Source organism: Misgurnus anguillicaudatus, chromosome 7 (genome assembly GCF_027580225.2).
Source record: "Misgurnus anguillicaudatus chromosome 7, ASM2758022v2, whole genome shotgun sequence".
In the NCBI taxonomy this organism is placed as follows: Eukaryota; Metazoa; Chordata; class Actinopteri; order Cypriniformes; family Cobitidae; genus Misgurnus; species Misgurnus anguillicaudatus.
The window spans coordinates 35,063,555-35,090,579 of record NC_073343.2 but is presented as its reverse complement, the minus strand read 5'-3'; the positions used below and the strand labels follow the sequence as shown (position 1 = coordinate 35,090,579).

The window sequence follows — 27,025 nt, the reverse complement described above, 5'->3', positions numbered from 1 at the left end:
GTTTGTGTACACATATGAGTTAAATAAACTAGACTTTACAAGGTTATGCATTCGACTGCGCATACACTTACAAAACAGACTTCAAAGTCCATCATCATCATCATCAATCCTCTCTTTTGTGTTTATCATTATCATTTATTTGAACTCTAGTGTTGCTTGCTGTATCTTCACCTGTCTCCTATTCTCTGTAATTCTTCTCTCAGTTTAGTTTCTCAATCTGAAAAGCTTCTTTATTCCCACAGTTTTCCATGTCACACAGGCCAACCACAAGAATGCAGGGCAAAAGAGAGAGAGAGAGAGAGAGAGAGAGAGAGAGAGAGAGAGAGAGAGAGAGAGAGAGAGAGAGATAGAGACTCTGGAATTCCACACAGAAAGAGTAAACACAACACGAACCCGAACAAACACTGCAGCTCCCCACCATTAACCCACCTCTCTCTCTCTCTCTCTCTCTCTCTCTCTCTCTCTCTCTCTCTCTCTCTCTCTCTCTCTCTCTCTCTCTCTCTCTCTCTCTCTCTCTCTCTCTCTCTCTCTCTCTCTCTCTCTCTCTCTCTCTCTCTCTCTCTCGTGGTTTCACCAATTATCTACATTTCCTCTCTCTCTCTTTCTCTTTTTTTCGCTCTCTCTCTCTCTCTCCCCATAAGTTGCTAAAATTCTCGTCTATTGTCCCTGTCTTTGAAATGTGCACAATATATCACAATACACATACATTCAAACTATACATTTATTTAATCAGTGTGTGTGCATGACCCTGATATCTCTTAATATTAGTAAAACATTAGTAAGTGTTGACTCTTCTCTATTTTTATTAAACTTCACACTAATGTCACAGTTACATGAACAACTATTAAACATCTTTATGGTGTTTTTGGAGAAGATTTAGCTGTATGTATATTGTGTACTACAATAACTGAAATAAAATGTGATGCTCGTTCTGCTTTTTCTGATAGGACCGCTGTTCTGTAAATGACATCAACGAGCAATGATGTTTTTTAAAGTTTTTACCACATCAGCGCTCACGTCATATTAAAGATGTTTATCAAGCATATTTACAGACAAAAAAACATTTTAATGCAGTTCATCAGAGAGATGTGTGAACAGGCGACAGTTTTCATTGAATTATTTTGACTGAATTAGAAACATCAGAGATTTGGAAAGTCAGGACAGATTGGACCTCATCATGGTGGGCTTCATCCCCCTGATATCTCAGTCTTCTGCTATTGTTGTGTAATTGGGCCAAACGTTCAGTAAGTGGCAATGCAGCGTGGGAAATGTGAAGAGCGAATCTCTCTGTCTTCTCTTCTGTGTCTGAACACTACAGATGCCTCAACACAATTCTGTCTGCAAAATCAGATTTCCACACAACCTGACGGCCAACCACACTGTTTATTTAGCATGCAAAGGACTTACGGTGTGTGTGTGTGAGCGCGCGTGTGTGTGTGTGTTTGTGTGTGTGTGTGTATAGAAGATGAGAATTAATACAGATAGACTAAATATTCTTAATGTCCTTCAAAAGAATAACAACTAATAGAAACATTAACAGCAGACCGAACATTTCAAAAGTGTCATGCACTAAACATATAACACACACAGAGAAAAAACAAATCTTACATATTTTTCTATTGTTAATTTTTAAACTCTAAACCTCGCTGAATAGTTTTTATTTTGCCTTGAAATTCAAACCAGCAGTGGACGATCACACTGCACGCTAACTTGATTTTGGATATCAGTGCCCGGGCCAAACATGTCAGTGTTGTGATGAAACCCTGGAGCTGGTGACAAACCACAGATGTGCACTAAACCAACAGATCTGTGATCAGTCATATTAAATCATTCAGTGATGACATTAAGGGTAGCTGGGGTTTATAAGGTTGATTTTGTGTTGTGATGTCATTGAGTTTACCGAGAGCTCTTTCTATATGAAACTAAATGACATTAACATCACCGACAAATATCAGAGAAATCAAACCCACTAATCACTTTTATTATAATCATCTTTATTTCAATGTCTAATGATTTCATCACAGTAAGTGCATTTATTCACGTGTAACCTGTATCTGGGCAAACAGCAGTTTTCTCACAATAAAGAAACATTGTCGCTCTAAAGGTTTAAATCTTACTTGTGAAGACAGTTTACGGCCGTCCTGCATGCACGTCTGTCTCTATCGGGTGGTTTAGGGGCGAGCGTCAGGACCCCGGACTCAGGACCCTGTTTGTGTCCGAATGGCTGGTTTACATTAGGAGCGTCCTTTAGATTTGTGCGAACATGAGATCGAGCTGAAGCAGCGGGTATGAGGTTGTGTGAAGTCAGAATGGCCTGAAAAACACAAACAGAGAAAATCAGCATGAAAATGAATTTGCATTGCTTGAATTCAAACTTTTTTATATAAAACTGTGTGTGCAAAAAGCAGATTTTAAAAGCATGAAGACTGTGGCATAATGAAAACATTGCTCTCTTTGTTTGATGTGTTGACTTCTGAATCTGACCAATGGCTTTAGTTTGGGGTGGGCTTCATTTTGCCCAACCAATAGCAGATGTTGGGGGTGCTGAGGAAACTCTGGAAAACATTAGCAAATGCATCTCGTGATGTTGCACTTTTCACAACTGATTATTTTATGGCCATGACAATATCAACATCATCATAACAAGTTTATTGAAAAGATAAATTGTGATTTTCTGTTTGATTCCATTGTGGTAATGCTGGAGTTCAGTAAAAGTTGCGTATTTTCTTTTGAGATCGTACATTATGAAGGATGATCGCGTTGAACGGCTCCGTGAAGAAAGGACCTTATCTCAGGCTTTATTAAAAACAGCATTTCCTCTTCCAGTCATTCGGGGTCAGCCTCCAAAATCCGGTTCATTCCCTCGTGGGGAAGAAAGAAATGACACGCTTTATCATAACAACCTCGAAATGCTTTATAATCGGACATACCAGGAGCAGGAATTCTGCACATTTCTTTCTTGTTTAGACAAGTTTCATTTGAATGAGAGCTTGGACTGAATAAACATATTTTCCATCCCGACATGCGATTTAATGGCTACCGTTCTGTGATTGGAGGGGAACAGGAAGGCTAAGCATTCTTTCCATCCATCTCTTCTTTTCAGAGCCGCTGTCGTGTGGCGGTGAGGGACTTCTGAGGCGGCTGGCGTTTGATGAATGAGTGGACGAGGCTCACCGGTTGAAGGTTCTGGGTTATGGGCCAAGAAAGGGCACCTTTCTAATACTGCCAGGTGGCCGTCGGCCAAGACGGCAGAGGAGCCGTGGAGTCTGGGCCCAGTAGAGAGTACGGTGAAGCGGTAACACGCTTCCGCCTTCTCACCCCCGCTTGCCTTGAACCGGACGCACCTCACGCTTTCTCAACGGCGGTCAGCAGTCTAACTCCTCTGGTTATATCTTAAGGGCCGCTCACATTATAACGATATGTTTTTATTTGAAAGAAAATAGCAGAGTTCACATCACAACTATAAAAGTAACCATTATATGTGGCTCCTGGATCAACGATAAAGATACAATGAACGATATCATTGGGATCACTTTCTGAGTGCTTTTTTTCAACTGATGAACAATAAATCAATGACAGGCAATGAGATCTACTTGAATCTAAAGTGCATGCGCATTTAAAATGACAGATGACGCGGTGGAGAAGCTGAGGTCTATAACATAAATTACATCAGGTATCCAGCAGATGCATTTGCTTTGAAATTGACTTCATAATATTTTCATTCTAATAGATATCAAAAGGTAAGGTATTAGATTACACAAACTACTAGATTCACTGTATAGAGATTTGTGAAACGCAGCATGTTGAGGACATCTGCTGGTTATAGCTGCTGTGTAAATGCAATTTTATTAACTGCATATTTATACATTTAATGACATGTGAACAATTATTAAAGGAAATATATCATATTAGTTAATGCCATTGAAGCTAAATGATTTGCATGAGTACTGTACCTCACAAGCGAAGTAGCATAAAGTTATTGTTATTGTTCGGTGGTGTGGACGCTAATATAGCTATTATTATCGTTGTAATGTATATGGCAGTGTTGGAATTGAGGGGGGGCTGGAGTGGTCTCAGACCTCCTATAAGGATATAAGGATTGAGGTTATTAAAATTATTAAATTAAAATACGACATAAATTTAAAATTCTCGTGCTGCGCTGCCACAAAGCGGTACTGTCCATTATTTGTCCTAATTTCGCAATTAGCAAAAAAATTTGGTCTGAAATAAATGTAAACTCTCAACTGCGCCTAAAGCCCAGGATACATTGCAAGATTATTGGCTGTCCCAGACGAAAGATTGCCATTGTGAAACAATCTTCGCGATTTCTGTGATCGTGGCTCTTCAACGGTGGTCCTAAGTCGTACAATGAGAGAGGTTCAAAGACAGCCGTTTTCCCAATCTTGCGTCAAAGATAGCCTATGATAGTTTTCTGACAGTGTCAAAAATTCAGCATGATCACCGCACAGTGTGTTTGCTGCTACGACCTGCGTGCTGGTATTTGTTTACCACGAGCGGTGCTGGTGACGTTGCGCTAACGTGTGACGCAGCCACCGAAGCTTCTGCGTCATCATCGTACAGTCTACATACCTGTCGTACCCGAATTTAAATGATCCATGTCGCACAGTGTGATAAGGTATTGATCTGATAAGAGGACAAAAATCCTGCATTGTATTCCGGGCTTAACACTGTTTTCTGGAGGAACTGAGAGATTGCAAGATTTAGGATTGGGTTAGGGGCTTTTAAAAAATTAGTCTCAAACTTTTATTTCACACTAATCTGTGAGGTAAAAAATGGATAGTTCACCCAAAAATGAAAATAATGTCATTAATGACTCACCCTAATCTCGTTCCAAACTCGAAAGACCTCCGTTCATCTTCAGAACACAGTTTAAGATGTTTTAGATTTAGTCCGAGAGCTTGTTGTACTGTCCATGTCCAGAAAGGTAATAAAAACATCATCAAAGTAGTCCATGTGACATCAGTGGGTCAGTTAGAATGTGTTGAAGCATTTAAAATACATAATAAAACGGGCAGTTCTGGTTCTTCATTCTGATTGGTTGAAACGCGTTCTAAGCCGTGATAAAATACACCGGTAACCTCATGGTTCAGACCACATTACATAAGTATCACTGCGCCACTGTTGTTGCGTACTGATTTATGAGAATAAACACAACAGTCTTTAATCATATTTTTAATTTGTCTACAATTGCACAATTAATGGCGATATCCAAATAAATGTCAATAAATACTGTTGAGTCATCTCGTCAATAAAGAGAAAACGTTGTCTGAGGAGTTTATAACTGAAGTTCATACGCCCGCTATTATCCACTGGGTGGCGATCTTTCCCAACTTAAACACTGACGCATTCACTGAAAACACCGTGTAGTACTGTTCATGTCTGAATCTGATGATTTCTTACTAAAGTTCTTCACATAAATGGAATTATCTCCGCTTTTAGCTGAAAATTTGAGAGGTGATAACTGATAAGAGAACAAATTAAGGTAGGATGAAACTTTTTTTGTTGTTGTTGTTTGAAAGCGGATGGTCTGTTCTTTCATTTTATATTTTATGTTTATTTAAAGAAGATCATTTTTCTGTAAGGCATTAAACTAAAACCAGGTGGCAACTTAAAAAAAAACGCTGACGGGGAAAGAGTTCAGCATTCTTACAAGCATATTTGATCATCACTTCAACAGCACAATATAAATGTTAATGTATAAATTAGATGAATGTTGATTTATAAAATAAACACCACCGTCTTTAATCATATTTTCATTTTATCTTTGCTGCGTCTCTGTTGTTTGTGAACTGCGCTTTGTTTCAGTCACACTTGATTCTGAGGAACTACTTTGTTTGGCGGAAGAGTAATATTTGTACTAATATAATTACAACTTATTTGTGTTTTATTTTATAAAATCCCGCTAACTTTATGCATATAAAGTAACCGTTTTATAAACGCAATAAACCCATCGAAGCGTTGGGTTACCAGTGCATTTTATAACAGCTAAGGGGGTTTAGGCACTCCGCTTCGCGTCGTGCCTAACAACGCCCCTTAGCTGTTATAAAATGCACTGGTAACCCACTGCTTCTTGGGGTTTATTGCTTTATTTTGGTCCGAAAATAACAAAAATTACGACTTTATTCAGTATTGTCTTCTCTTTGGTGTCTTTTGTGAAGCGCATGCGCGAGACTAAAGTCACGTGACAGCAGTGACACGGCTGACGTGTTATCTGGTGCACCCCAGCTGTTTTTTTTCTGCGCCCAGGCTTCATTTACAGTCAGAGGGAGACGCACACTGTAAGTTTGAAAAAAAAACTTTGCAAACATGTCTGAGGATAACACGTCATCCGCGTCACTGCAGTCACGTGAATTTAGTCTCACACATGCGCTTCACAACAGACGCGGAAGAGAAGACAATGTTGAATAAAGTCGTAATTTTGGTTATTTTTGGACCAAAATGTATTTTGGATGCTTCAACACATTCTAACTGATGTCACATGTACTACTTTGATGATGTTTTTATTACCTTTCTGGACATGGACAGTATACCATATATGTAGATTTTCAATGAAGGGTCAACAAGCTCTCAGACTCAATCTGAAACATCTTAAACTGTGTTCTGAAGATGAATGGAGGTCTTAAGAGTTTGGAACGATTAATGACATTATTTTCATTTTTGGGTGAACTCTCCCTTTAAGGGTAATTTGGGATTTCTTTTTTATAAAAACGTGCAGGACCAACAAAACATGTTGATCCAGGATCTTCCTTTATAAAAACACGGCGACCCGATGATGGGAGGTGGATCTTAGCTAGGGGACCCGTCATAATCTTTGGCGTAATTCAACCACTGGTGAACTCTTGTTAAAGTTTATAGTGCGCCACCCAAAGGAGAACAAGGGCACATCTGACTGATTCAAAATCTTATAAAAGAAGCATTATGGAAATAAAATATTTCTAAATCAAATGTTTGCATTGAAGGGCATATTCACTGAAGAACATGAAAGACTATCTGAACAGAAAATAATGATTTGATTCATTTAAACTTCACTGAATCATGGAAAGTGGGTGTTCCACATCAGAATAAAGCTGGGTGGTTTAAAGAAAGAGTTAATTTTCAATGTGTTGACTTTAAATAGAACTGAAAGATGAACAACAGATGTTTCACAAGAGTGCATTAAATGATGTGAATTAGTTCCTGTTGTGAGATCAGTAAAAGTAGTGTACAGCGTGAGAGTGGGCACAGAATGGTTTTAGGGAGGTGTCCACTGACTCAACAAGAGTCCACCCAATAAACACACGATTCCCCGAGCGCGTACAGTTATGTGTTTTAATCCTCAGGAAGTTTACTCCTGCGTGTGATTCGGGCACACGGCTGACATCTGCTCTGAATGGTACCGTGGCTCAATAAAGCCCTCTGGAGACTCTGGACTGATTGCTTCAGAGTACCCGGGAGGAAATCTCTGTCAGAAAACCTTTGTGGGGGTGGGAATCGATTTCCCACAATCCCCTGCACAACGCATTCGATTCAAGCCAAGAAAAACAAAGCTCCAATTGCATTAATTAGGGATGAACGTCAACGTGGTGCAGTGACATCAGTGTATGCGCATTGCAACACTATTCTGAAGGAGTATTCGGTCATGCTGATCGAGCGGGAGACGGCCTGTTTACAGCATCTGTGATGTCAAACTGAACACATGTGGTGTAAATCACGTTTTATACTGACTAAATCCATTTGTTTAACACTGTGAAGGGACATTACAATGGGAGATATTAGTAAACTGAATTTGATTTCTTTTGCACATATTAAAGAGCACCTATTATGCCCAATTTTACGAGTCTCAGGTCTGCCCAGAATGTGTCTGTAAAGTTTCAGCTTAAATTACCTCATAGATCATTTATTAAAGCATGTTCAAAATGACCCTATTTGGGTGGGAGCAAACACGTGCTGTTTTTGTGTCTGTACCTTTAAATGCAAATGAGCTACAGCTCCTCACTCCCTTACCACTTTCACTTTAAAGAGATCGGATTCTTGTAAATAGTCAATAATATCTCACTATGATATGGCGGACAGCATACAACTTTCTGCAGGACTGTCAGACAGTGGCTGTAGGCGGGGCTTTGTCAGTGTGACATCACATTATCTAAAAGAGAATCAAAACGGGATTGCTTTGGTTTAATGAGGATTCAAAATCAGGAGTGCGTGGTTGTGTTTACACACTACCAATGTCCAAACACCTTGTAAAAGTAGATTTTGCATAATAGGTGCCCTTTAAAGTAACAGAAAAAAAGTGGACTTATGTATGAGCAAAAACATTAATATGCATCATTCATTCACAGGTCTGTCGGTGGGGCTAGGAATGAGTTCTTTGGATTGTTGTTGTAAATATGCAGTGATGATGATGATGTTTTTACCTGTTGGCGTGTGCGGCTCTGGTTCAGTAACTGTCTGGATCTCAGCTTCTGCTGTTGGAGCTGATGAATGGCGAATTGGAGCTGATAGCTGCCTGTGGCTGACCGCTGCTTCTGCTCAATGGACTGAACATCATCTGCATCTCCATTTAATACATGCTGCTTGGGTTCACACAAAACCCTGAAAAGTAAAAAACAACTTTCAACACGACATTACAGTCTGTGGCATAAAAACATCTGCTTAACATTCATCACACCACATCTCATACAGTGTAATGCTGCCTACACACCAAACACGTTCCTCACTCTCGATTCGTCTTGGGATTTAACTTTGTGTCATATTTATTTTTAGCTTAAGTTGAATATTTTTTAACTTGCAGAAGACGCGTTTAAGGCAAATAGCGCGTGTTTTTTGCTGCAATCACGCACGCCTGCCAATTCGCATCATTTACAGTGAGGGAAATTTGAACACCTTGATATTTTGCAAGTTCTCCCACTTAGAAATCATGGAGGGGTCTGAAATTGTCATCGTAGGTGCATGTCCACTCTGACAGACATAATCTAAAAAAAAATCCAGAAATCACAATATATGATCTTCCAACTATTTATTTGTATGATACAGCTGCAAATAAGTATTTGAACACCTGAGAAAGTCAATGTTAATATTTGGTACAGTAGCCTTTGTTTGCAATTACAGAGGTCAAACGTTTCCTGTAGTTTTTCACCAGGTTTGCACACACTGCACGAGGGATTTTGTCCCACTCCTCCACACAGATCTTCTCTAGATCAGTCAAGTTTCTGGCCTGTCGCTGAGAAACACGGAGTTTGAACTCCCTCCAAAGATTCTCTATTGGGTTTAGGTCTGGAGACTGGCTAGGCCACGCCAGAACCTTGATATGCTTCTTACAGAGCCACTCTTTGGTTATCCTGGCTGTGTGCTTCAGATCATTGTCATGTTGGAAGAACCAACCTCAACCCATCTTCAATGTTCTAACTGAAGGAAGAAGGTTGTTCCCCAAAATCTCGCAATACATGGCCCCCATCATCCTCTCCTTAATACAGTGCAGTCACCCTGTCACATGTGCAGAAAAACACCCCCAATGCATGATGTTATCACCCCCATGCTTCACAGTAGGAATGATGTTCTTGGGATGCTACTTATAATTCTTCTCACTCCAAACACGTTTAGTGGAATTATGACCACACAGTTCTATTTTGGTCTCATCTGACCACATGACTTTCTCCCATGATTCCTCTGGATCATCCAAATGGTCATTGGCGAACTTAAGACGGGCCTGGACATGTGCTGGTTTAAGCAGGGGAACCTTCCGTGCCGTGCATGATTTCAAAACATGACGTCTTAGTGTATTAGCAACAGTAACCTTGGAAACGGTGGTCCCAGCTCTTTTCAGGTCATTGACCAGCTCCTCCCGTGTAGTTCTGGGCTGATTTCTCGCCTTTCTTAGGATCATTGAGACCCCACAAGGTGAGATCTTGCATGGAGACCCAGTCTGAGGGAGATTGACAGCCATGTTTAGTTTCTTCCATTTTCTAATGATTGCTTCAACAGTGAACCTTTTTTCACCAAGCTGCTTTGCAAATTCCCCAAGGATGACCGCAGCAATGACAGTGATCTTAATATGACAAAGTAAGTGTTTTGATTAATGCCATTAATGTTTATTTTTTTAATCAGCGTATACCAATATTCAACTAAATGAATATGACATGGCGAATATGAATGCACATTTATAAATTTATTCAATAGATTTATAGCATTTTGAAAAAAAAATCAGTTTTTATAATACATATTTGAAAATTTAATTATGGATTTGATTTTTTTATGTTTTTATAACCTAAAGATGCTATGAGAAAGTTTGTAACAGAAAATAGTGGTTTTCATCTTGTCACTTTCTTGGTATTTACCCAAATTAGTCAAAATGGATTTATTGCATTTTGAAACCAAACTCTTTATATATAAACATGTTATTTTCTGGCATTTATATATTATGTGAAAGTTGAGCTAACATGACCTCAGACGTCATTCATCAGACAGGTGTGATCACCAAGTGCAAACAGTTTATATTTACACACATAAGTGCAGTGACGCTGATGCTGTATATTCAGACAAAACCTCACACTGCATTTGCTAGCGAGTTATATGAAACAGCATTTACTTTACACTAACAACCAGCAACCAATAATGTAACTTTATTATGTTAACATTAAAATACAAGCGTTCCTATAATGTCGTTCTTCAGATGTTTTCCTTTACTGCATAAACATGGTTTGTGCACAGATACATTGGATAGAGATGAAGAGATGGGCATCATCTGTATGTACTGTAGTGTCATGAGTCTCTATCATCAACATCAGATCAACACTTCACTTCTTTAACTGGATTATCTCTGACTTTAAGGAAGCACTTTGGTGTTTTGTTGTGTCGGGCCCCGGGGCTCAAAGCGGCCCCTGTACAGCGCACGCTCACTGTCTGTGGATTACAGAAAACATGTCAGCCAAGACCATTCACAGCTGAAATGTCTTAAAGTCAACCTCAAAGACTGCAAAACATCAAGCACCACAAACTCTGTTAAAAGCCAGAGACGGAGAAAAGAGACGGACATCTTGAACCCTCATGACGGGCCTGTCACTGAGCTTTTCATTGACACTATATTCTGACTCGACTCGCACGATCTAAAGAGATTTTTCATTCGGTCCACATGATAATGAAACTGAGATGAACCCTGTCCTACGGTTTAAGATGAAAAGGAACTTCAAGAACTGGAAATCATTTTGAAAGCAAATGACTTCATAAATCTGTTTGGATAAAAGCGCTTACGCTTATAGCAGACTGTTTACAAATCTCTGTATGTATATTGAGAACGAACCGATTCGGTCTAAGCAGTTCTTGTGCAAGAGACCACATGAGAACGGCCGAATCAAAGACTCTCGAGATTAGAGTCATGAGAAAAGATCCATCCACCCATGCAATTCACATTTCTCATATAACGCTTTGTGACCAAAGATGACACAACCTCAACACATCTGCAACCAAACCTTCAGTGGAGATGTGTGATGCTTGTGAATAAAACACATTCAAATGAGCAAACTTCATTCCCTGGACATCACTTCTCTATTAATCTCAGCTGTGTGCATGTGCTAATATTTTCATAGGAAACACAACACTGCCGGCCATAAACATGCAAATTAAATCCATTGTGTGCATGAAATACGTCTGTTCTGACATCATATCCAGGAGGAGGGTTGTCACAATACCCGTATCTTACAGAATCACACCAGTTAAAGTGTCAGCACGTCATGTTCATACTAGAATTAATGTAGCCTGAGAGCGAATCATGCGGGTGCCCACCCGGCCCTCATACACTACAACCAAGATGAGTTTTGATACGGGGATCGTGTTGTTTCATTGTGCTGTACTGTTATACAGAATGTGATGTGTGGAACGTGTTGTCATATTGTATTATAAATGATTACACAATAATATTGTACTGTATATTCTATCTACTCTTGTATTCACTTCATACACTACAGATGGTTTATTAATATTGTCTAACTAGGGATGCACATATTTTTTTATGAAATAATTTTCACACATTGTTGTGATTATTTAAATTAAATATTTTGCAAGGTTTACCTGGCAGTAAATATTCATAAACATAACACATATTTAAAAGTAATCTGATAATATCTCATTTATACAGACGCTGCAGCTCCCCCTTGTGTTTTTTACAGAGATGTGCAATCATTGCGGTGATCTGAAATCATCGCGATGAAGTCAAACAATCGCGATGAGATGAAAATTGAATCATTGTGACAGCCCTAAATGTGAAATCCACACACATAGATTTAACACACACTTGTATGATAAATTATATTAAATGTGTTTCACAGAACAATGTGTTATTAACTAGCCAGACAAATCTGAAAGATAAAAAACGCATAGTAAATAAAATTAGTTCTGCTATCAAATGCTGGGGGCGTGTCTGCTGTCGACGCTGAAACCACACCCACTCGCTGGAAAGCTGCTGTATTTCTCCTAACTTTAAAATACCGCTACAACCTGAATGGATGCTCGTGATTGTGTTAGGGGCGGGGCTATGCTTGGTGGCTCCAGTGCATCATTGAGTCACCGTTTTAGCCTCACCCAAATAATCCTAAACATAGAATTGTGGAAGAAACGTCTCGTTTATTGTTATTCTTAAGTAATACATTAAAATATAAGGCTGTTTTTATGACAACACAGAAAATCCAACTCAAACTCATGGAAATCCCTACATAATTAATACGAGGTGGCAAATTCATATTAATTCATACAATTCAATTTTATTTATATAGCACTTTTCACAATTGTTAATTGTTTCAAAGCAGCTTTACATTAAAGGTGCTCTAAGCGAATTCACGCGTTTTACACCATAAAACATTTTTTGTTACATACAGCAAACATCTTCTCGCTATCTGCTTGCTGCCTGTCCGCTGATTAAACTGTAAAAAACACGATCTCTGTACACAGTCTAGGCTCCACAAACTGCAATAAACACAAAGTGGCCAAACCTACCACCAGAAATGATAACAAAGTGTTCCAGCCAATAAACGACAAGAAGGATTTGGGGGTGGGGGTTAGGCATGTTCATGAAATCATGGAAGGGAGGGGGAGCGGGAGGAGTTAGCTACGTTCCGTCTGTTTGAAAACAGTTCAAACATCAACAAAAAGTGATGTCTCACTGATTCGCTTAGAGTGCCTTTAAAGGTAGGGTAACACATTTTGAAAAATGCTAACGGTAGCCGCCTAGCAATGAAATCCCGATCCCACCCTCAAGTCAAACCGCCATCCAAAGTCACGCCTCTTCCAAAACACATGAACACGCACAGATCAGACGGTCACATCTCATGTCTCATTCAGCAGTGAGAAAACTTTGCAGTACAAAGTCGAATAACACTTCCAAAATAACCAAACAACTGGTTTACATCTGAATTAGTTTAAGCACACGTTCGGTTGTGTAGACGTAGTAACTATATCGTTACGCTAATCCGTAAACGAACACAAATTTCATAAGCAACACAATGTTTCATCAAAGTAGAATATTTGAATCCATCTCAACACAAACATATCGCGTACCTACCTTACCAAAATAAACTGTGCAACAACCCTTTCAGACCCTTTGCCTCCTGCAGCTGTTTCATCTCGTGGTAAAGCAGTAAAGTTACCGATGTTCATTTGGGTTTTTGCTCTTGCTGATCCAGGCAGTTTTTGCTGTTGTTGTTATAAAAGATGCCTTTAGTTTTGTGCCTCCTGTGTAGGTTGTCAATTTAGCAGAAAAGTTTGCTGTTCTCACTGTTTACAGGCAGGAGGTGAGCGTACGTGAACGCGCCGATGACGTATGGTGTCTGCGTGGACTCGCTGCGCGGTGGGCATTCAAATTATGCTTGCGTATGAGGGACAAAAATGGAAACGTCCGTTTGGACCGAAATCTATGATTTGTTGAACATTTTTTGGTCCTACACCTTTCACAGATGACATAAATTTCTACAAATACATTTAAACAACTTAACACAGTGATTGCTATCAGGATGTAAGGAGACTTTTAACCAGCATAACAAAAAATGTTTCAGGATCAAATCTGTTACCCTACCTTTAATAGATGCAGGAGAAAACAGAAAATGTATAAACAACATAAGCAGTAGAATATAGCGACAAAGAATAAACTGTACAAGCGAGGGTAGTAATAATGTAACGTATAGAAGATGGTGCTAAGTTAACAATCACATTCGTACGTTTTTTTGTATGATTTGCTTTCGCCCCGTAAGGTTGGGGAGTGGTTCGTTTTTGTAATGGTTTTGTCTTGTGTTCTGTTGTTTAGGTCTTTTATTTTGAAGTCATGCCATGTCTCACTTCACCATTCACTTCCTGTTTGTCTGCATAAAGCCTGTTCAGCCACCATCACACCTTTCTTAGTATTGTCAGTGTAACCTGCATCACTATGTTCATGGTTTTTGACCCCTTGCCTGTATTTTGGATTACATTTTTGGATTACCCTGTTTGGATTTGTTTGCCAGCCTACGTGGAATACTTTTAATAATAAACCTCTCTCTCTCTCGCTTTGTGAAGCAGCCCTTTGTTACAGGTTTACATTATTGCTTTTTTTAATAATCGTACGTATCTGTATGATTTCATTTCATACTAATTACCCAACTCGTAAAATATATACAAATTCCTGTGAGATCAGGCAAAAGAAAACGTTTTCTTATGAAAGTCATTTAGTTAAAAACTATTTAGAAGAGAAGGTTTATTCCAGCATCTGATGCATTTAAAGAAACAGAAACACTGCAATGACTACAGTGAGATATAAGTGTATATAAGTGTAGTAGACAATCAGCATGACGTCAGTTTGGGCTCAATGTCCTGCGTCTTCACTCATTAACACAGCTCTGTTATAACAGAAAGGAATTTCTCACCCGCCAACCAGAGGAGAGTCACGTGAACCCCAAACCAGCTGGGACCAATTAAGGTGAATGAAAAGCTTTTATTGAAATGAGGATATCACTGTATCACTTTAAACGATTTTTTACTCTCACAAGGTCTGAGAATAGGTCTGTTTAAAAGATGTCTTCATTTTCCACTATAAAGAGTATCAAGTTTAGTTTAGGAACAAAGTGAAATCTTTCTGACCTTTATATGGAGACAGACTTCTACATTCCCAAGTACAGCACCATATTTCACTCTTATATAAAAATCCTTTCAACTCATTGAAATTTAAACATTCTTAACTTTCACTTTAATGTAGACATACAACAAAAACCACCCTAAAGCACTACATTAAACTGCCTGTTCAAACAATTCAGCTGTGTAACACATACTGTATTGTAGGTAAACATGCACCAAAGCAAACTAAAGAGAGGATGTCATTAAAAACTAACAATAAACATACACTAATTGATATTTAAGAACTAGCCTACATTATCCATAATCCTAAAGACAGACCACAACTACCAATCAAAATAATCGCTGGATGATATTTTAATGCAACAAATGATGCACAAATTCACTACAATGACCACACAAACCTCACATATAGCATACAGATCAGTCTATATGTGACAACCACAACACTTCTAGATGACATCATACAGTACATACAAATAATATATGAACCATTAAAACCAAGAAAAATTCAAGCTTCTAGCAGCCAGCTGCCTATTTTTTCCCTGCCAGCTTTTTTTTAAGTTGCTAGTCAGGGCCAGCATTTTTTTATGATTTTCACAATACTTTAATGCCTTCCAGAATATATAAACATACAATATATCAAATGAAAGAACAGACCCTCTGCTTTCCCCTTACGAAAATTAACCACGGATGTATTGTGGTAAAAGTGTTTTTAGTAATGGTTTTAGTACACTAACCATGGTTTAACTATGGTTTTTGAAAAATCATGGTTGTCAAAACCATGGTTATTTTGTGGTTACCATGGTTTTACTACAGTAACCATGTTTTTTTGTTTTTAACTGTAGTAAAACCATGGTTAATTTTCATATGGGTAAAACAAACATTTCATCCATTACCTTCATTTTTTCTCTTTTTATCACCTCTCAAATATGGGTAGGTTATACACATTTCTGAGCAAAAAGCTGAGATAATTGCATTTTTGTGAAGGACATTTGATAGAGATCAGATTCAGAGCTATGATCAAAATGTACACAGCGTTTTTACTGTTTTTGGATCAGTGGATGTTTCAGTGTTTTATAAGTTGGGTAAGTGCGCCACCTGAATAATAGCAGAAATACAGATTGCCCTAAAAACAGGTCTTTGGCAGGTGCGCGTCTTCTCTTAATTGATGAGATAACTCTTCAATGGCTGGGAAAGAGTTAAAGATCTTAAATCTTCTGTCTGGTGTTTAGTACACTCGTGTGTCTAGACTGCCACATGACTCTGAATGATGATTGATCTCAGGAGATCTAAAACCAGTCTCCTAAATATACTACAAGTACTACAGTTTAACTTATGAGGATGTCAAAGAAGTTCTTCACATGGCACAGAAGTGTCTCATGTAAGTTCCACGCTGGTATTTTGTATGGACACAGAGGTTAATGTTGTTTCTCTCCTGTCATCATTTTTATTTGAAAAATCTCGTCACCTTATCTTATGATCTATACAAATTTGTAAAATGATTTATTTTCTGTCTTTTGATGGCTGAATGAGCAGCATACTGATACAAAACAATATGTTTAAAGTGCACGCTCTGGACGTCCCTCCCTCACAGCCTCGGTTTGAAATCAATATGGTGGCAGACTGAATGAGGTGTATTGCTCTCTAGACAGTAAATGCAGTCAATTCTTCAGGTCATCTTGAAAAGAAGAGATGTCAAATGACTTCTCTATGTAAAGAAGAACCCTGTGGATGTTGGATAACAGTATCACTGATGTTTCAGGATGATAATTCCACAGCGGTTGCGTGGATCTTGGCTTGATCCCGGCCTGGATGAAAGACTCATCTTCGGTAGAAGTTTCTCATCGTTCCAGCAGGCAGCCAACACAAAATTACTGCTCAGTTAGGCTTGTCAACAATAATACCATCCAGGTCATCCAGGTCTCTGTCACACATTCCTCAGGCCTTACAAAATGTTTCCCAAAATACAGCAGTTAAGTCAGTAAAGTAATGCATGATCCAGAAACTCTGGGGTCGTATCTCTCAGCGTGAGTGGAGGAAGTCAAATCTGTTAAATCATCATCATGGTCCAGGGCCAAACCCGTGATGTGAGCGAATGGTCAGAATGAGACTTCATTAGAACTGTACACAGCAAAACTCCAGGTCCATGTGTGACATCACAGTGCCAGTTTTTTATTTTCATAAATCTGAATGTGTGTTTGCTATATAAATTTGCAACAGTTTGAAATCGGTCAGTGGTAGAAATGCTGAAATACTACGGTCGGGGTAAGAAGCCAAGGTAAAGCTGACAGTAAATTCAGCATCATACTCTCTGCGGGACGCTGCATTCCTCCAGACTATGACACACTCCAAAACCCAAATATTCAATAATTATGACATTCCATTACAATTCTGAACCACTTCTATTATTATTGTACACCAGCGGTACCAATAACTTACTGGAAATGAATTTCTACCCATGCCAAGAAAATAGGCAGCTGCATCCAAGTGGAACTAAAATTACCCAAATATTTCAGTCTTACGACAACGCTGCCACATGCTTAATGTGAAAACGAAAAATCCAACGGTCCTTGAACTCGGGCCGTTCATTCATCTGTGGGTTATTCTTCATTAGCGATAGACTAAACCGTTTCATAAACAGCGAGTGAAAAATTGCTGGGAGAGGACAATGACTTGGAAGTGCTGATCCGACATACCTGGCAGCTCCTGGCTAAAGCAACTTCAAAGTCCCAGCTTCTCTTTGAAAGCCATTACGCCTAACCCCCTTTGGCTTCTAAAACAGCGCACTTAACGGCTTCAGCATGTTTGGCACAGACCACCGGCCCCAAAATCTTGGATGTAGAGGAGGTGCTCAAAAAAACACACCAAACGATTAAAGACGGCATTGAGTGAGGAAAGGGTCAAGCTGTGTACGATGGATTGTTCAATTAAATGTTCGTTTGAGAACAAAGGGAAGGACACTTGACGTCTTTGAACAGCCCAAGACTTCGCTTTACTCTTTACTTTGGTAGAGTTTGGTGTGTAGCACACAGTAGCCAGTGGAAAGTTCCAGACAGATGGGATGCCACGGTTTGACCAGGAATGAAACCTTCAGCTACAAACACAAGACAGACTGGAAGAACTTTACTGTCAGACGAAATTAGTTTTCTAACGTTCAACCCCAATTCTATTATGATTGATTGAGAATTCATCCCAGTGGAAAGAACAACAGAGAAGAGCTGAATCTTTGGTTTGCAGTCAATGTAATGGAAAAAAACTAATATTAGAGATGGGACCGGTTATAGTAAAGCAAAGCGATGACGATTAATGAACGCTCCATCAGGACATTTATGTTCACGCTGGGAACATTACAGAATCTACAGTACTGTATATAACCATTTTCCGTTCCATTTCTTTTGTGGAAATAAAAACATATAAAAAGGGAAAAGCCAGACATTCCAGGAATTCCCGTACAGTTCCATACACAAAAAGGGGTTGGACTGGAAAATAGTAAAAGGGGAAATCAGGGCCAAAGAGTCTGAGATATTGTCACTCACATCACATCATTATAAAACTACTGGAGAAACCGTATACACTTAACCCTTCCAGTGCCAGGCACGTGTAGTGAAATCTTTCATCCTGCTGTAAGTGTATCAGGTCTAGTGTACACTTCAACCTGGGACATTCATGTGAAGGGTGATGTTAAAAAGAGAAATCTGACTTTCATTTTTAAGCTAAAAACTGTTTGACTTTGCAAATATAACCAGCAATGAAGCTTCACTTTGCTGTATTTTAATAATTCAGTTTTATTGCATTTGTGATTTTTTTTTCTTTGACAGTAAAAACTACCACTGAATAAGAAAAAACTTGAATCTTCTTCACACAACAAAGATATGGTTTAAGACTACTAGGGTGCATTTTTACTTTCTGCTCTTTTCCTTTGTAAGTAAATGAGTGAATTTTCATTTCAGGGTCAAAATAACACTGAAACACTGGCACATATAACTCTCTGCCATTATGATGTACTACTAATGCAAAAAGCCAATGGAAAAAAATCATGACTATTACAAACAGCAATTACCAGAAAAGAATGATGACAGCCACATAATGTGTTTAATATAGTTATAGAGTTGTGCTTTATGTCTCTTATCTCAAACACACAAGAGGCTGCTTGTGAATCCCATCTTAAATCACTGTGATGTCACTCACATGTTACTATAAAGTCCTGACGGAGCAGCGTGTGCTTTTGTGTGTATGTGTAAGATTTCTCACCCCGAGTTTCCACCGCTTGAATGTGCTGCTCTTACAGGACCAGATCGAACCTCAGGGCCCAATGTAAGACCCCCTCTGTTCAAAAGCCCACCGGACAGGTTCAGTTTAGTCAGCTGTGGGAAGAACAAAATCATTTATTCATTAAAAACATCACAAAAACTCAAATGGCAGGCATATACAAAGAGGCAAACTTGATGGATCAGATTCAGCTCATATAGTAAAGACGATATTAACTCCTGTCAGCATTGCATATGAGCTAATCTTTCAAACATGGTAAGGAGCATCACATTTTCGGCCGATGTTAGAGGTATTCAGGCCAATCACAACGTACAGATAAGCTGGCCAATCTCAGGACACAGCGCTTTTCAGAAAATGAAATGAGCTTTGCACAAAATCAACGCTTTTCAGGGAGGCAGAGATTTAAGGAACAACAATAATGTGTTTTTTTAAACCATAAACCAGACGAAAATACACGAAATAATGTTGTTTTTAGCAATGTAATAGTTGGTCTTAAATGCTGAAGGTCCAGGTTGTGTTCAGGTGGACATGTGTATGTTATGTGTGTCTGGTCAGACTGGAGATTATCCAACATTCCTCAGAGACAGGTGTTTAAATTAAAGCACATCTTTCTAAATAAACATACAGTATGATCTGTGTCCTGTCAACAGATATGAAAGCTCAGGGTCCTCAATAATAAACATAAAGCTTGTGAAGACGTTACTTAAACAATTTTTACAAAACTAAATGTTTTATTATTCCCTTTTCAGTGCATGTTTTTTAAACATTATCATGGACTTCATATCTAATCTGAAAAGAACCCAAACATGAGTTTCTTCAAGTAAATCTCTCCTGTCGTCTCTGTTTCTGTCTCTGCCCTGTTGAATTCTACACATGGATGAGTTCATATTGAAATATAACATTTTTGTAAGACAAACATTTGAACAATGTGTCAGTGAAATGTGAAGTTATGTAGTGAGCACACAGAAATGAATAGTTTTCTTCATTTTATTTCCTACAGAAGTACCATCATGAGTAGTTTGGTGGCTCTGAATCTATATCTGGAGCTAAATGAGGCGAGTTATGTTGGGTTGTGATGATGGTTTTTACTAATGGTCCATGATGAAGCTGAAAAGCTCTTTATAAAAGCCTCCATGTGGCCTATTGGCCGAGGTCACGGGAGGCAACAAAAGCTCAGTTGTGTTCATACAGTAAAGCGTTCCTCATTAATTCACGCTGTAGCTAATACTGTCCCCAATGTGTTATTCTTCTCTGTTTCTTCTAATTGAAAACATTCATTATAAAATGAAGAGAGAGTCAGGATACTACAGTATTATTGGTGTATTTTCACTCATATAAAGGTGCTGTAGAATGTAAAACTGTATTTATGTATGTATAGGTGAATAATAAGAGTTGTGTACATGGTAATGACATATCATGAGCGTTAAACACGATTGTTTCCTCCTTCTTATGTAAACCTTGTAAATGCAAAAGATCGTTGGAAAACAGACCAATCTCAACATAACACCAACTGTGACGTTACAGTCAAGATGTACGACCCCAACATTAAATTACACATTAAATTAAGTACAATGTTTTTACAATGATAAAAACTAAGTTGTGACTGCTGAGTCAGCACTATATGCTAGTTAATGCTATATGCTAGTTAATGCTATATGTTAATTAAAGCTATATGCTAATTAATGTTATATGCTAATTAATGCTATATGCTAGTTAATGCTATATGCTAGTTAATGCTGTATGCTAGTTAATGCTATATGTTAATTAAAGCTATATGCTAATTAATGTTATATGCTAATTAATGCTATATGCTAGTTAATGCTATATGCTAGTTAATGCTGTATGCTAGATAATGCTATATGCGAGTTAATGCTATATGCTAGTTAATGTTGTATGCTAGTTAATTTTATATGCTAGATAATGCTATATGCTAGTTAATGCTATATGCTAGTTAATGATATATGCTAGTTAATGCTATATGCTACTTAATGGTATATGCTACTTAATGCTATATGCTAGTTAATGCTATATGCTAGCGTTTAGGCTGAAGTTCTACTATTGACGTTACAGTTATGTTTTGCAGATCAATACTGAAAAAACACAAACTTAATACTCAGAAACGTCCATTAACAATCTTCAAACAATTGATTATTCCTCAAAATCTGATACAGACTCAAACATAAGATCTGTTTACACACACACACACACACACAGAGCTACTGGAGGAGAAACAGCCAATCAGAGCAGAGCTCAACATTATTATTCATGACCCTTACAAATAAAGTAATAATAGATCATTTCATTCTGAAGGCAAATCCTAGGGTTGTAAATGGACATGAAAAACTGACTCTGGATCATTTTTGCACTTAATAAAGCCACAAACCTTCTGTGTAGATATCAGAGAACAATTTACCAGATTATAATAATCATTCTTTAGCACCTTTAAAAAGTAATAATCTAAACAAGGTGTTTAAAGGCGATGAATTCTTAAAGAAATAGATTGAATCTAAATTAGGAATTTATGTTTATAATCCCAGTATTCATGTTTCTTATCATGTCAACAAAACAATAAACTCAAAGTCAGTGAACGACGTCTGACTCAAAAGTTGACTTCAGTCAGGTTATGTTGTGTCTTTTATCAAAAAAAAGTTTGTTATGTACAATAAATACCCAAGCTATTTTTATTACATGTTTTAAAGATCCAGATGTTTGGTTTGATTCCAGAAATGTCGACATCAGTTTGTTCATGTATTTGCTCAAGCAGTACAACCGTAGACCGCACGAGACGACCGAACTAAAGCAAACACTTTCTAGAGTAACATGAAGTGAGAGATCTTGTGTGGTCCGGTCACATCTCAAGAGCAGATTGTCAGCCGGATTCTTCCTGGAATGTGTTCAGGTGTTAAAGGACAGAAGATTGAGGCATTACTGATCTCATCACTTCACCGGGTGTCAATCTATAACATTCTTGTATTCTTCAGAATCAATGACTTGGAGGTAAAAGCTTTGGCTTGTTAAATATGAAGAGCGAGTGTTTGGCCTGTGAAGTTTGTGATAATGAGACCACACAGATTGAGACGAGAAGCTGTTTTCTCCTTCTGTTCATACTGAGATCCTCCCACAATACTCTGTGTTATTATCCAGACGCTCTCTACAGACTGTATTCATTCATATCTCATCCCATTAGAGCTGTGACGATACAATCATATATCAATATATCATCATACTTTTTCTCACGAAACATTATTTTGTGTACTCGGTGTAATGCAATGTGTTTAAAGTTAAAAACACATTATTTTTCACATACTGCACATTATTTTACAAAGCTCATTGTTTTGAAAAGCGCAATGTGCTCTGATTTGCCAGCTATCCTGTGTGTTGTGATTGGCCGAATACCTTAAGGGTGTGATGGAAATGTTACGCCCCTTACCATATTTGGAATATCAGCTCCCAAAACACGCCTTCTTTCATTGCTTATTTATTTGGGCAATGTTATGCAAATCTTTCCACACAGTGACATAGATATGTGGGGTCGTGTTTGAATGAGGCATTTTAGGAAGGCGTGGATGAGCCTTCACTTTTAGAAAGAATATCTCTTTGGGTGTGAGAATTTTTAATCTTTGTGACTTTATGGATCTTTAACAAGCCAAAGACAAAGGAAAACAGGAAAATGCAGCATATGACCTCTTTAACACTTCAATATCAATATTTTATATTTACTAATTCTTAATCACATACTGTAGAGCAGGGGTCTCCAACCTTTTAGTGAGCAAGGGCTTCCACAATCGATAAAACAATCTGCCACATACCGTGCCTTTTTTTAGCTCCAGATTTCACTCTCTTTCTGAAATGCACAGATCTGAAAAGCTCTGTTTCTCTGATTGGCCAGCTAATCTGTACAGTGTGATTGGATTGGCCTAAATACCTCTGACGTCAGCCAGAAATGTGACGCTCGTTACCATGTTTGAAAGATTCGGTTGCTAACAGGAGTTAACTTACAGGCTGTGAGTCAAAGCGGGAGGAAATATGATAATGTCGGTCTTTACTACATCACCAATCCCAGGAAGTAAACTGTTGTCTACAATCTGTGTGTTTGTTGTAGTCCAAGAAAAGAGATTTACATTGGAGACGATAACTCGCTTCATTGTTTACTTTGGGGTTTGTATCACACCAAAGGAAATGTAAAGGAAACATGAATTGGACAATAAGTGCTCTTTATATTTATCTAGAAAGGGAGTTAACAGTTAGAGTCATCAAAAAGCTTACATATTAGCTTATCGGGCATTGGTTTGGTCGATCATGACGGCAAGAAATTGGTACTCGGTATCTGGTGCAAAAATCCTAAACGGAGCATCCCTAGACATCATATATGTCTATTTTTGTGCTCCACAAAATAAATGTGATGATGCAGGTAAAACAAATTTCCTCAATTATGAAAGAGAAAAAAAAGTGTGTTTTCCACATATTTCCATCAAAAACTACTGTATGTTGGTGGGTCTAAAATAGATTATATATCTATATTTGAGAAAGGTTTGGAAACCTCTGCTATAGACCAGTCGGGTCTATAAATAAATCCTTTAGACATGTGTTTCTCTGCGCTGTGTATTAAATGTCAGCATCACTGTCTATTAATTGTTACAAATAGAGATGCACTGCAGTCTACCATCTGCCAACACTGACAAAGAGTCTTACCAACTGTGTGAGCATTCATCAGATAGCAAGCATTCTTTCTTTCTTTTTTTTATTTTAAACGCCATACCAGCTTCTAAGGCTATATTCATGGCGAGAATAAAGTATATTTAAATAAAGGAAGATTAAAAAAGATATTTAAAATGTATTTCCTCTAGAAATCTTAAAACCATCGCTGCGTCCGAAAACTCAAGGCAGTGACTCGTTGCCTCGCTGCCTCATGAGGAAATCACTTTGGAGGCATGAAGGCAGCTCAGAGAAAGACTTTCGGACACACTTCAAAGGCAGCGTGTTTGAAATTTAAAGGGATAGTTCGGCCAAAAACGATATTAAACCCATGATTTACTCACCCCCAAGCTGTCCGAGTTGCATATGTCCATCGTTTTTCAGACAAACACATTTTCGGATATTTTAGAAAATATTTTAGATCTTTCTGTTGATTAAATGTAAGTTTACGGGGTCCAGCCATAGTCCACGACCTTCAAGTCCAAAAAAAGTGCGTCCATCCTTCACAAATTAAATCCAAACGGCTCCAGGATGATAAACAAAGGTCTTCTGAGGGTAATCCATGCGGTGTTGTTGTAGAAATATCCATATTTAAAATGTTATTAACGTAATTAACTACCTTCCGGTAGCTCCGCCATCTTAGACTCAGGAGAGAGTATTAGCGTAGTGTACGCACTTTTCTTAGTGACGTATGACAAATTCGGAGGGCGGGGGGACAGAGCAGCAGCAGAGAAACTTCTTTACGCTGCGTAAGCGCTCATCCTGAATGCGGATGAGACTAAGATGGCGGCGCTACCGAAAGGTAGTTAATTACGTTAATACAATTTTATATATGGCTATTTCTACAACAACACCGCACGGATTACCCTCAGAAAACCTCTGTTTATCATCCTGGAGCTGTTTGGATTTAATTTGTGAAGGATGGACGCACTTTTTTTGGACTTGAAGGTCGTGGACTATGGCTGGACCCCGTAAACTTACATTTAATCAACAGAAAGATCTAAAATATTTTCTAAAATATCCAAAAATGTGTTTGTCTGAAAAACGATGGACATATGCAACTCGGACAGCTTGAGGGTGAGTAAATCATGGGTTTAATATCGTTTTTGGCCGAACTATCCCTTTAAACAGAGAGCACCTTTGTGATAACTAATCACATATTTGAAAACTACAATACTAATTTCTCGCTAGAAATGCAATTAAAAGGTGTAAAAAGTGAAAATCTACCTTTATTTACACTAAATTGGTGGTCCAGTCGCGTCTTTGGCCGCCATTTTATTTTTTTTGAACTCGACCGGGCTCGACCAATCACATTCTTAATGGACGTCCACGCATAGGTATCTCAGGAGACAGGAAGTAAATCTTACATTGAATTCGGACATGCCTTGATGCCTTCCTGCCTCAGAAGGCAGCAATTTAGAGTTATCGGACGCAGCCCATATTTTAATTCACTTGATTAAAAACCTTTTCAAAAGTATCAACAGAGTAAAAAAGGTTTCTCACAGGGGCAGATGTAATACAGTCTAGAAGTATAGGTTTCATGGACTAGCAAGCATTCTAAAAGATTTGTCTGTAAACCTTTTTGATTTCATTTTATCATCTAAACCTGTATATGCCTGAAACCTGTACAGAACGGAGTTTAGTTCTGGAGAATTTGTGTGGAAAAACACCCACTGGAAAATATCTGACACGGCTGCAAAACAGTTCTGCAGGGAACATTTAGTTCACAAACATTCACACTTATGGCAAAACTCATTGGCAGTAATAGTCAATAGTGTACTGTACATCAGCTGTTAAACAAAAACATTTCAACATTTAAACCAAGCTGATGAAAAGATTGGTTCATGCAAATGGCTGAACTTGTCAGTCACTAATAAATACTTGATAAAGTGTGCCAACATTTATAAAAATGTTTTACTGATTCATTATTTACAGCTCAACAAACAAACGAATAGTTGTAAGATTGATATTGGAAACACAGAGGAGCTGATCACAGTATTTCATGATGTATAATAACAGTACTGTATGTTATAGATGAGAACTCACGTGTTGTGTAAGGAGGCTGATGTGATTAGATGAGCTGTACTGACGAGTCGTCTGTTTCTCTACTAGTTTACGTAGAGCAGATACGATGGCCTGCTGGTTAGACTGAACCGAAAGCGAGTCCTTCTCTTTCAGAAATCCAGCAGAAACAGGTCTGGACTTACTCACATTCATCTTCTGATTCACTGTGAGGTTAAGACATTTTTATAGTTTCATACAGTAAATGCATTTTGAACATTCATTACATTACATCACATTACCTTGTCCTGCTGAGGACGGTCGAGAAAACCTTGTGTTAGACACGTCTCTCGAGACATTCACAGGGTTAGGGTTCTCCTGTCGAAGTCTCTCCAGTCTGGATGTCAGGCCAGTGGGACGATTGGGTGGCGAGGCCCATGTGACACACAGAGATGGAGGTGTGATGACGGAGGAGGTGTTGATCTGAGGGTGTGGAGGAGGCTGAATGTAAGGTGGAGGTTCTGATGGAGGGAGGCGGTGCTGTAGGACAATGTGTTCACAATCTAAAGCTGTAGTATATGATTTGTTCTTCACTACAGTATGATGACTGTTGTTTGATTGTGATTGAGTCTCAGCGGCGGGTGAAGCATCAGGCAGCACCTCAGTAATGCTGGAGTCTCCACTTTGGTCTTTGTTTCTGATATGTCCATTTTGCATTGCATGATGCTTGTTTTTGTTTCTGTGTTTGGTGGCACTGCTGTTGTCTGTCGTCTCTGGATTCTCTAAAGCACCAGAGGCGTCCGTATCATCACACACGGCTGCTTCAAAAGAAACTATCTTCATTTATACATTTACAGTAACTTCACCCATCAGTCTGATCTTAACTGTTTGACTGGCACACTTATGTGCACATTTTTAGCACAAAACATTGCTAGTATAAAATAAATATGATACATTAGACATATTGTCA

The 27,025-nt window shown here is 38.4% G+C and overlaps 1 protein-coding gene across 1 annotated transcript in view; it reads right to left on the bottom strand.

The window, feature by feature from the left end:
• Positions 1–27,025, bottom strand: part of ttll5 (tubulin tyrosine ligase-like family, member 5) — an 86,159-nt gene that overhangs the window by 15,629 nt on the left and 43,505 nt on the right. Inside the window, exons 24-28 of the mRNA XM_073869175.1 lie at positions 26,358–26,876; positions 26,101–26,282; positions 19,342–19,454; positions 8,415–8,592; positions 2,118–2,314 (exon numbers count right to left, since the gene is read on the bottom strand). Coding sequence (XP_073725276.1) covers positions 2,118–2,314; positions 8,415–8,592; positions 19,342–19,454; positions 26,101–26,282; positions 26,358–26,876 — 1,189 coding nt within the window. The remainder of the gene's footprint in view (positions 1–2,117; positions 2,315–8,414; positions 8,593–19,341; positions 19,455–26,100; positions 26,283–26,357; positions 26,877–27,025) is intronic.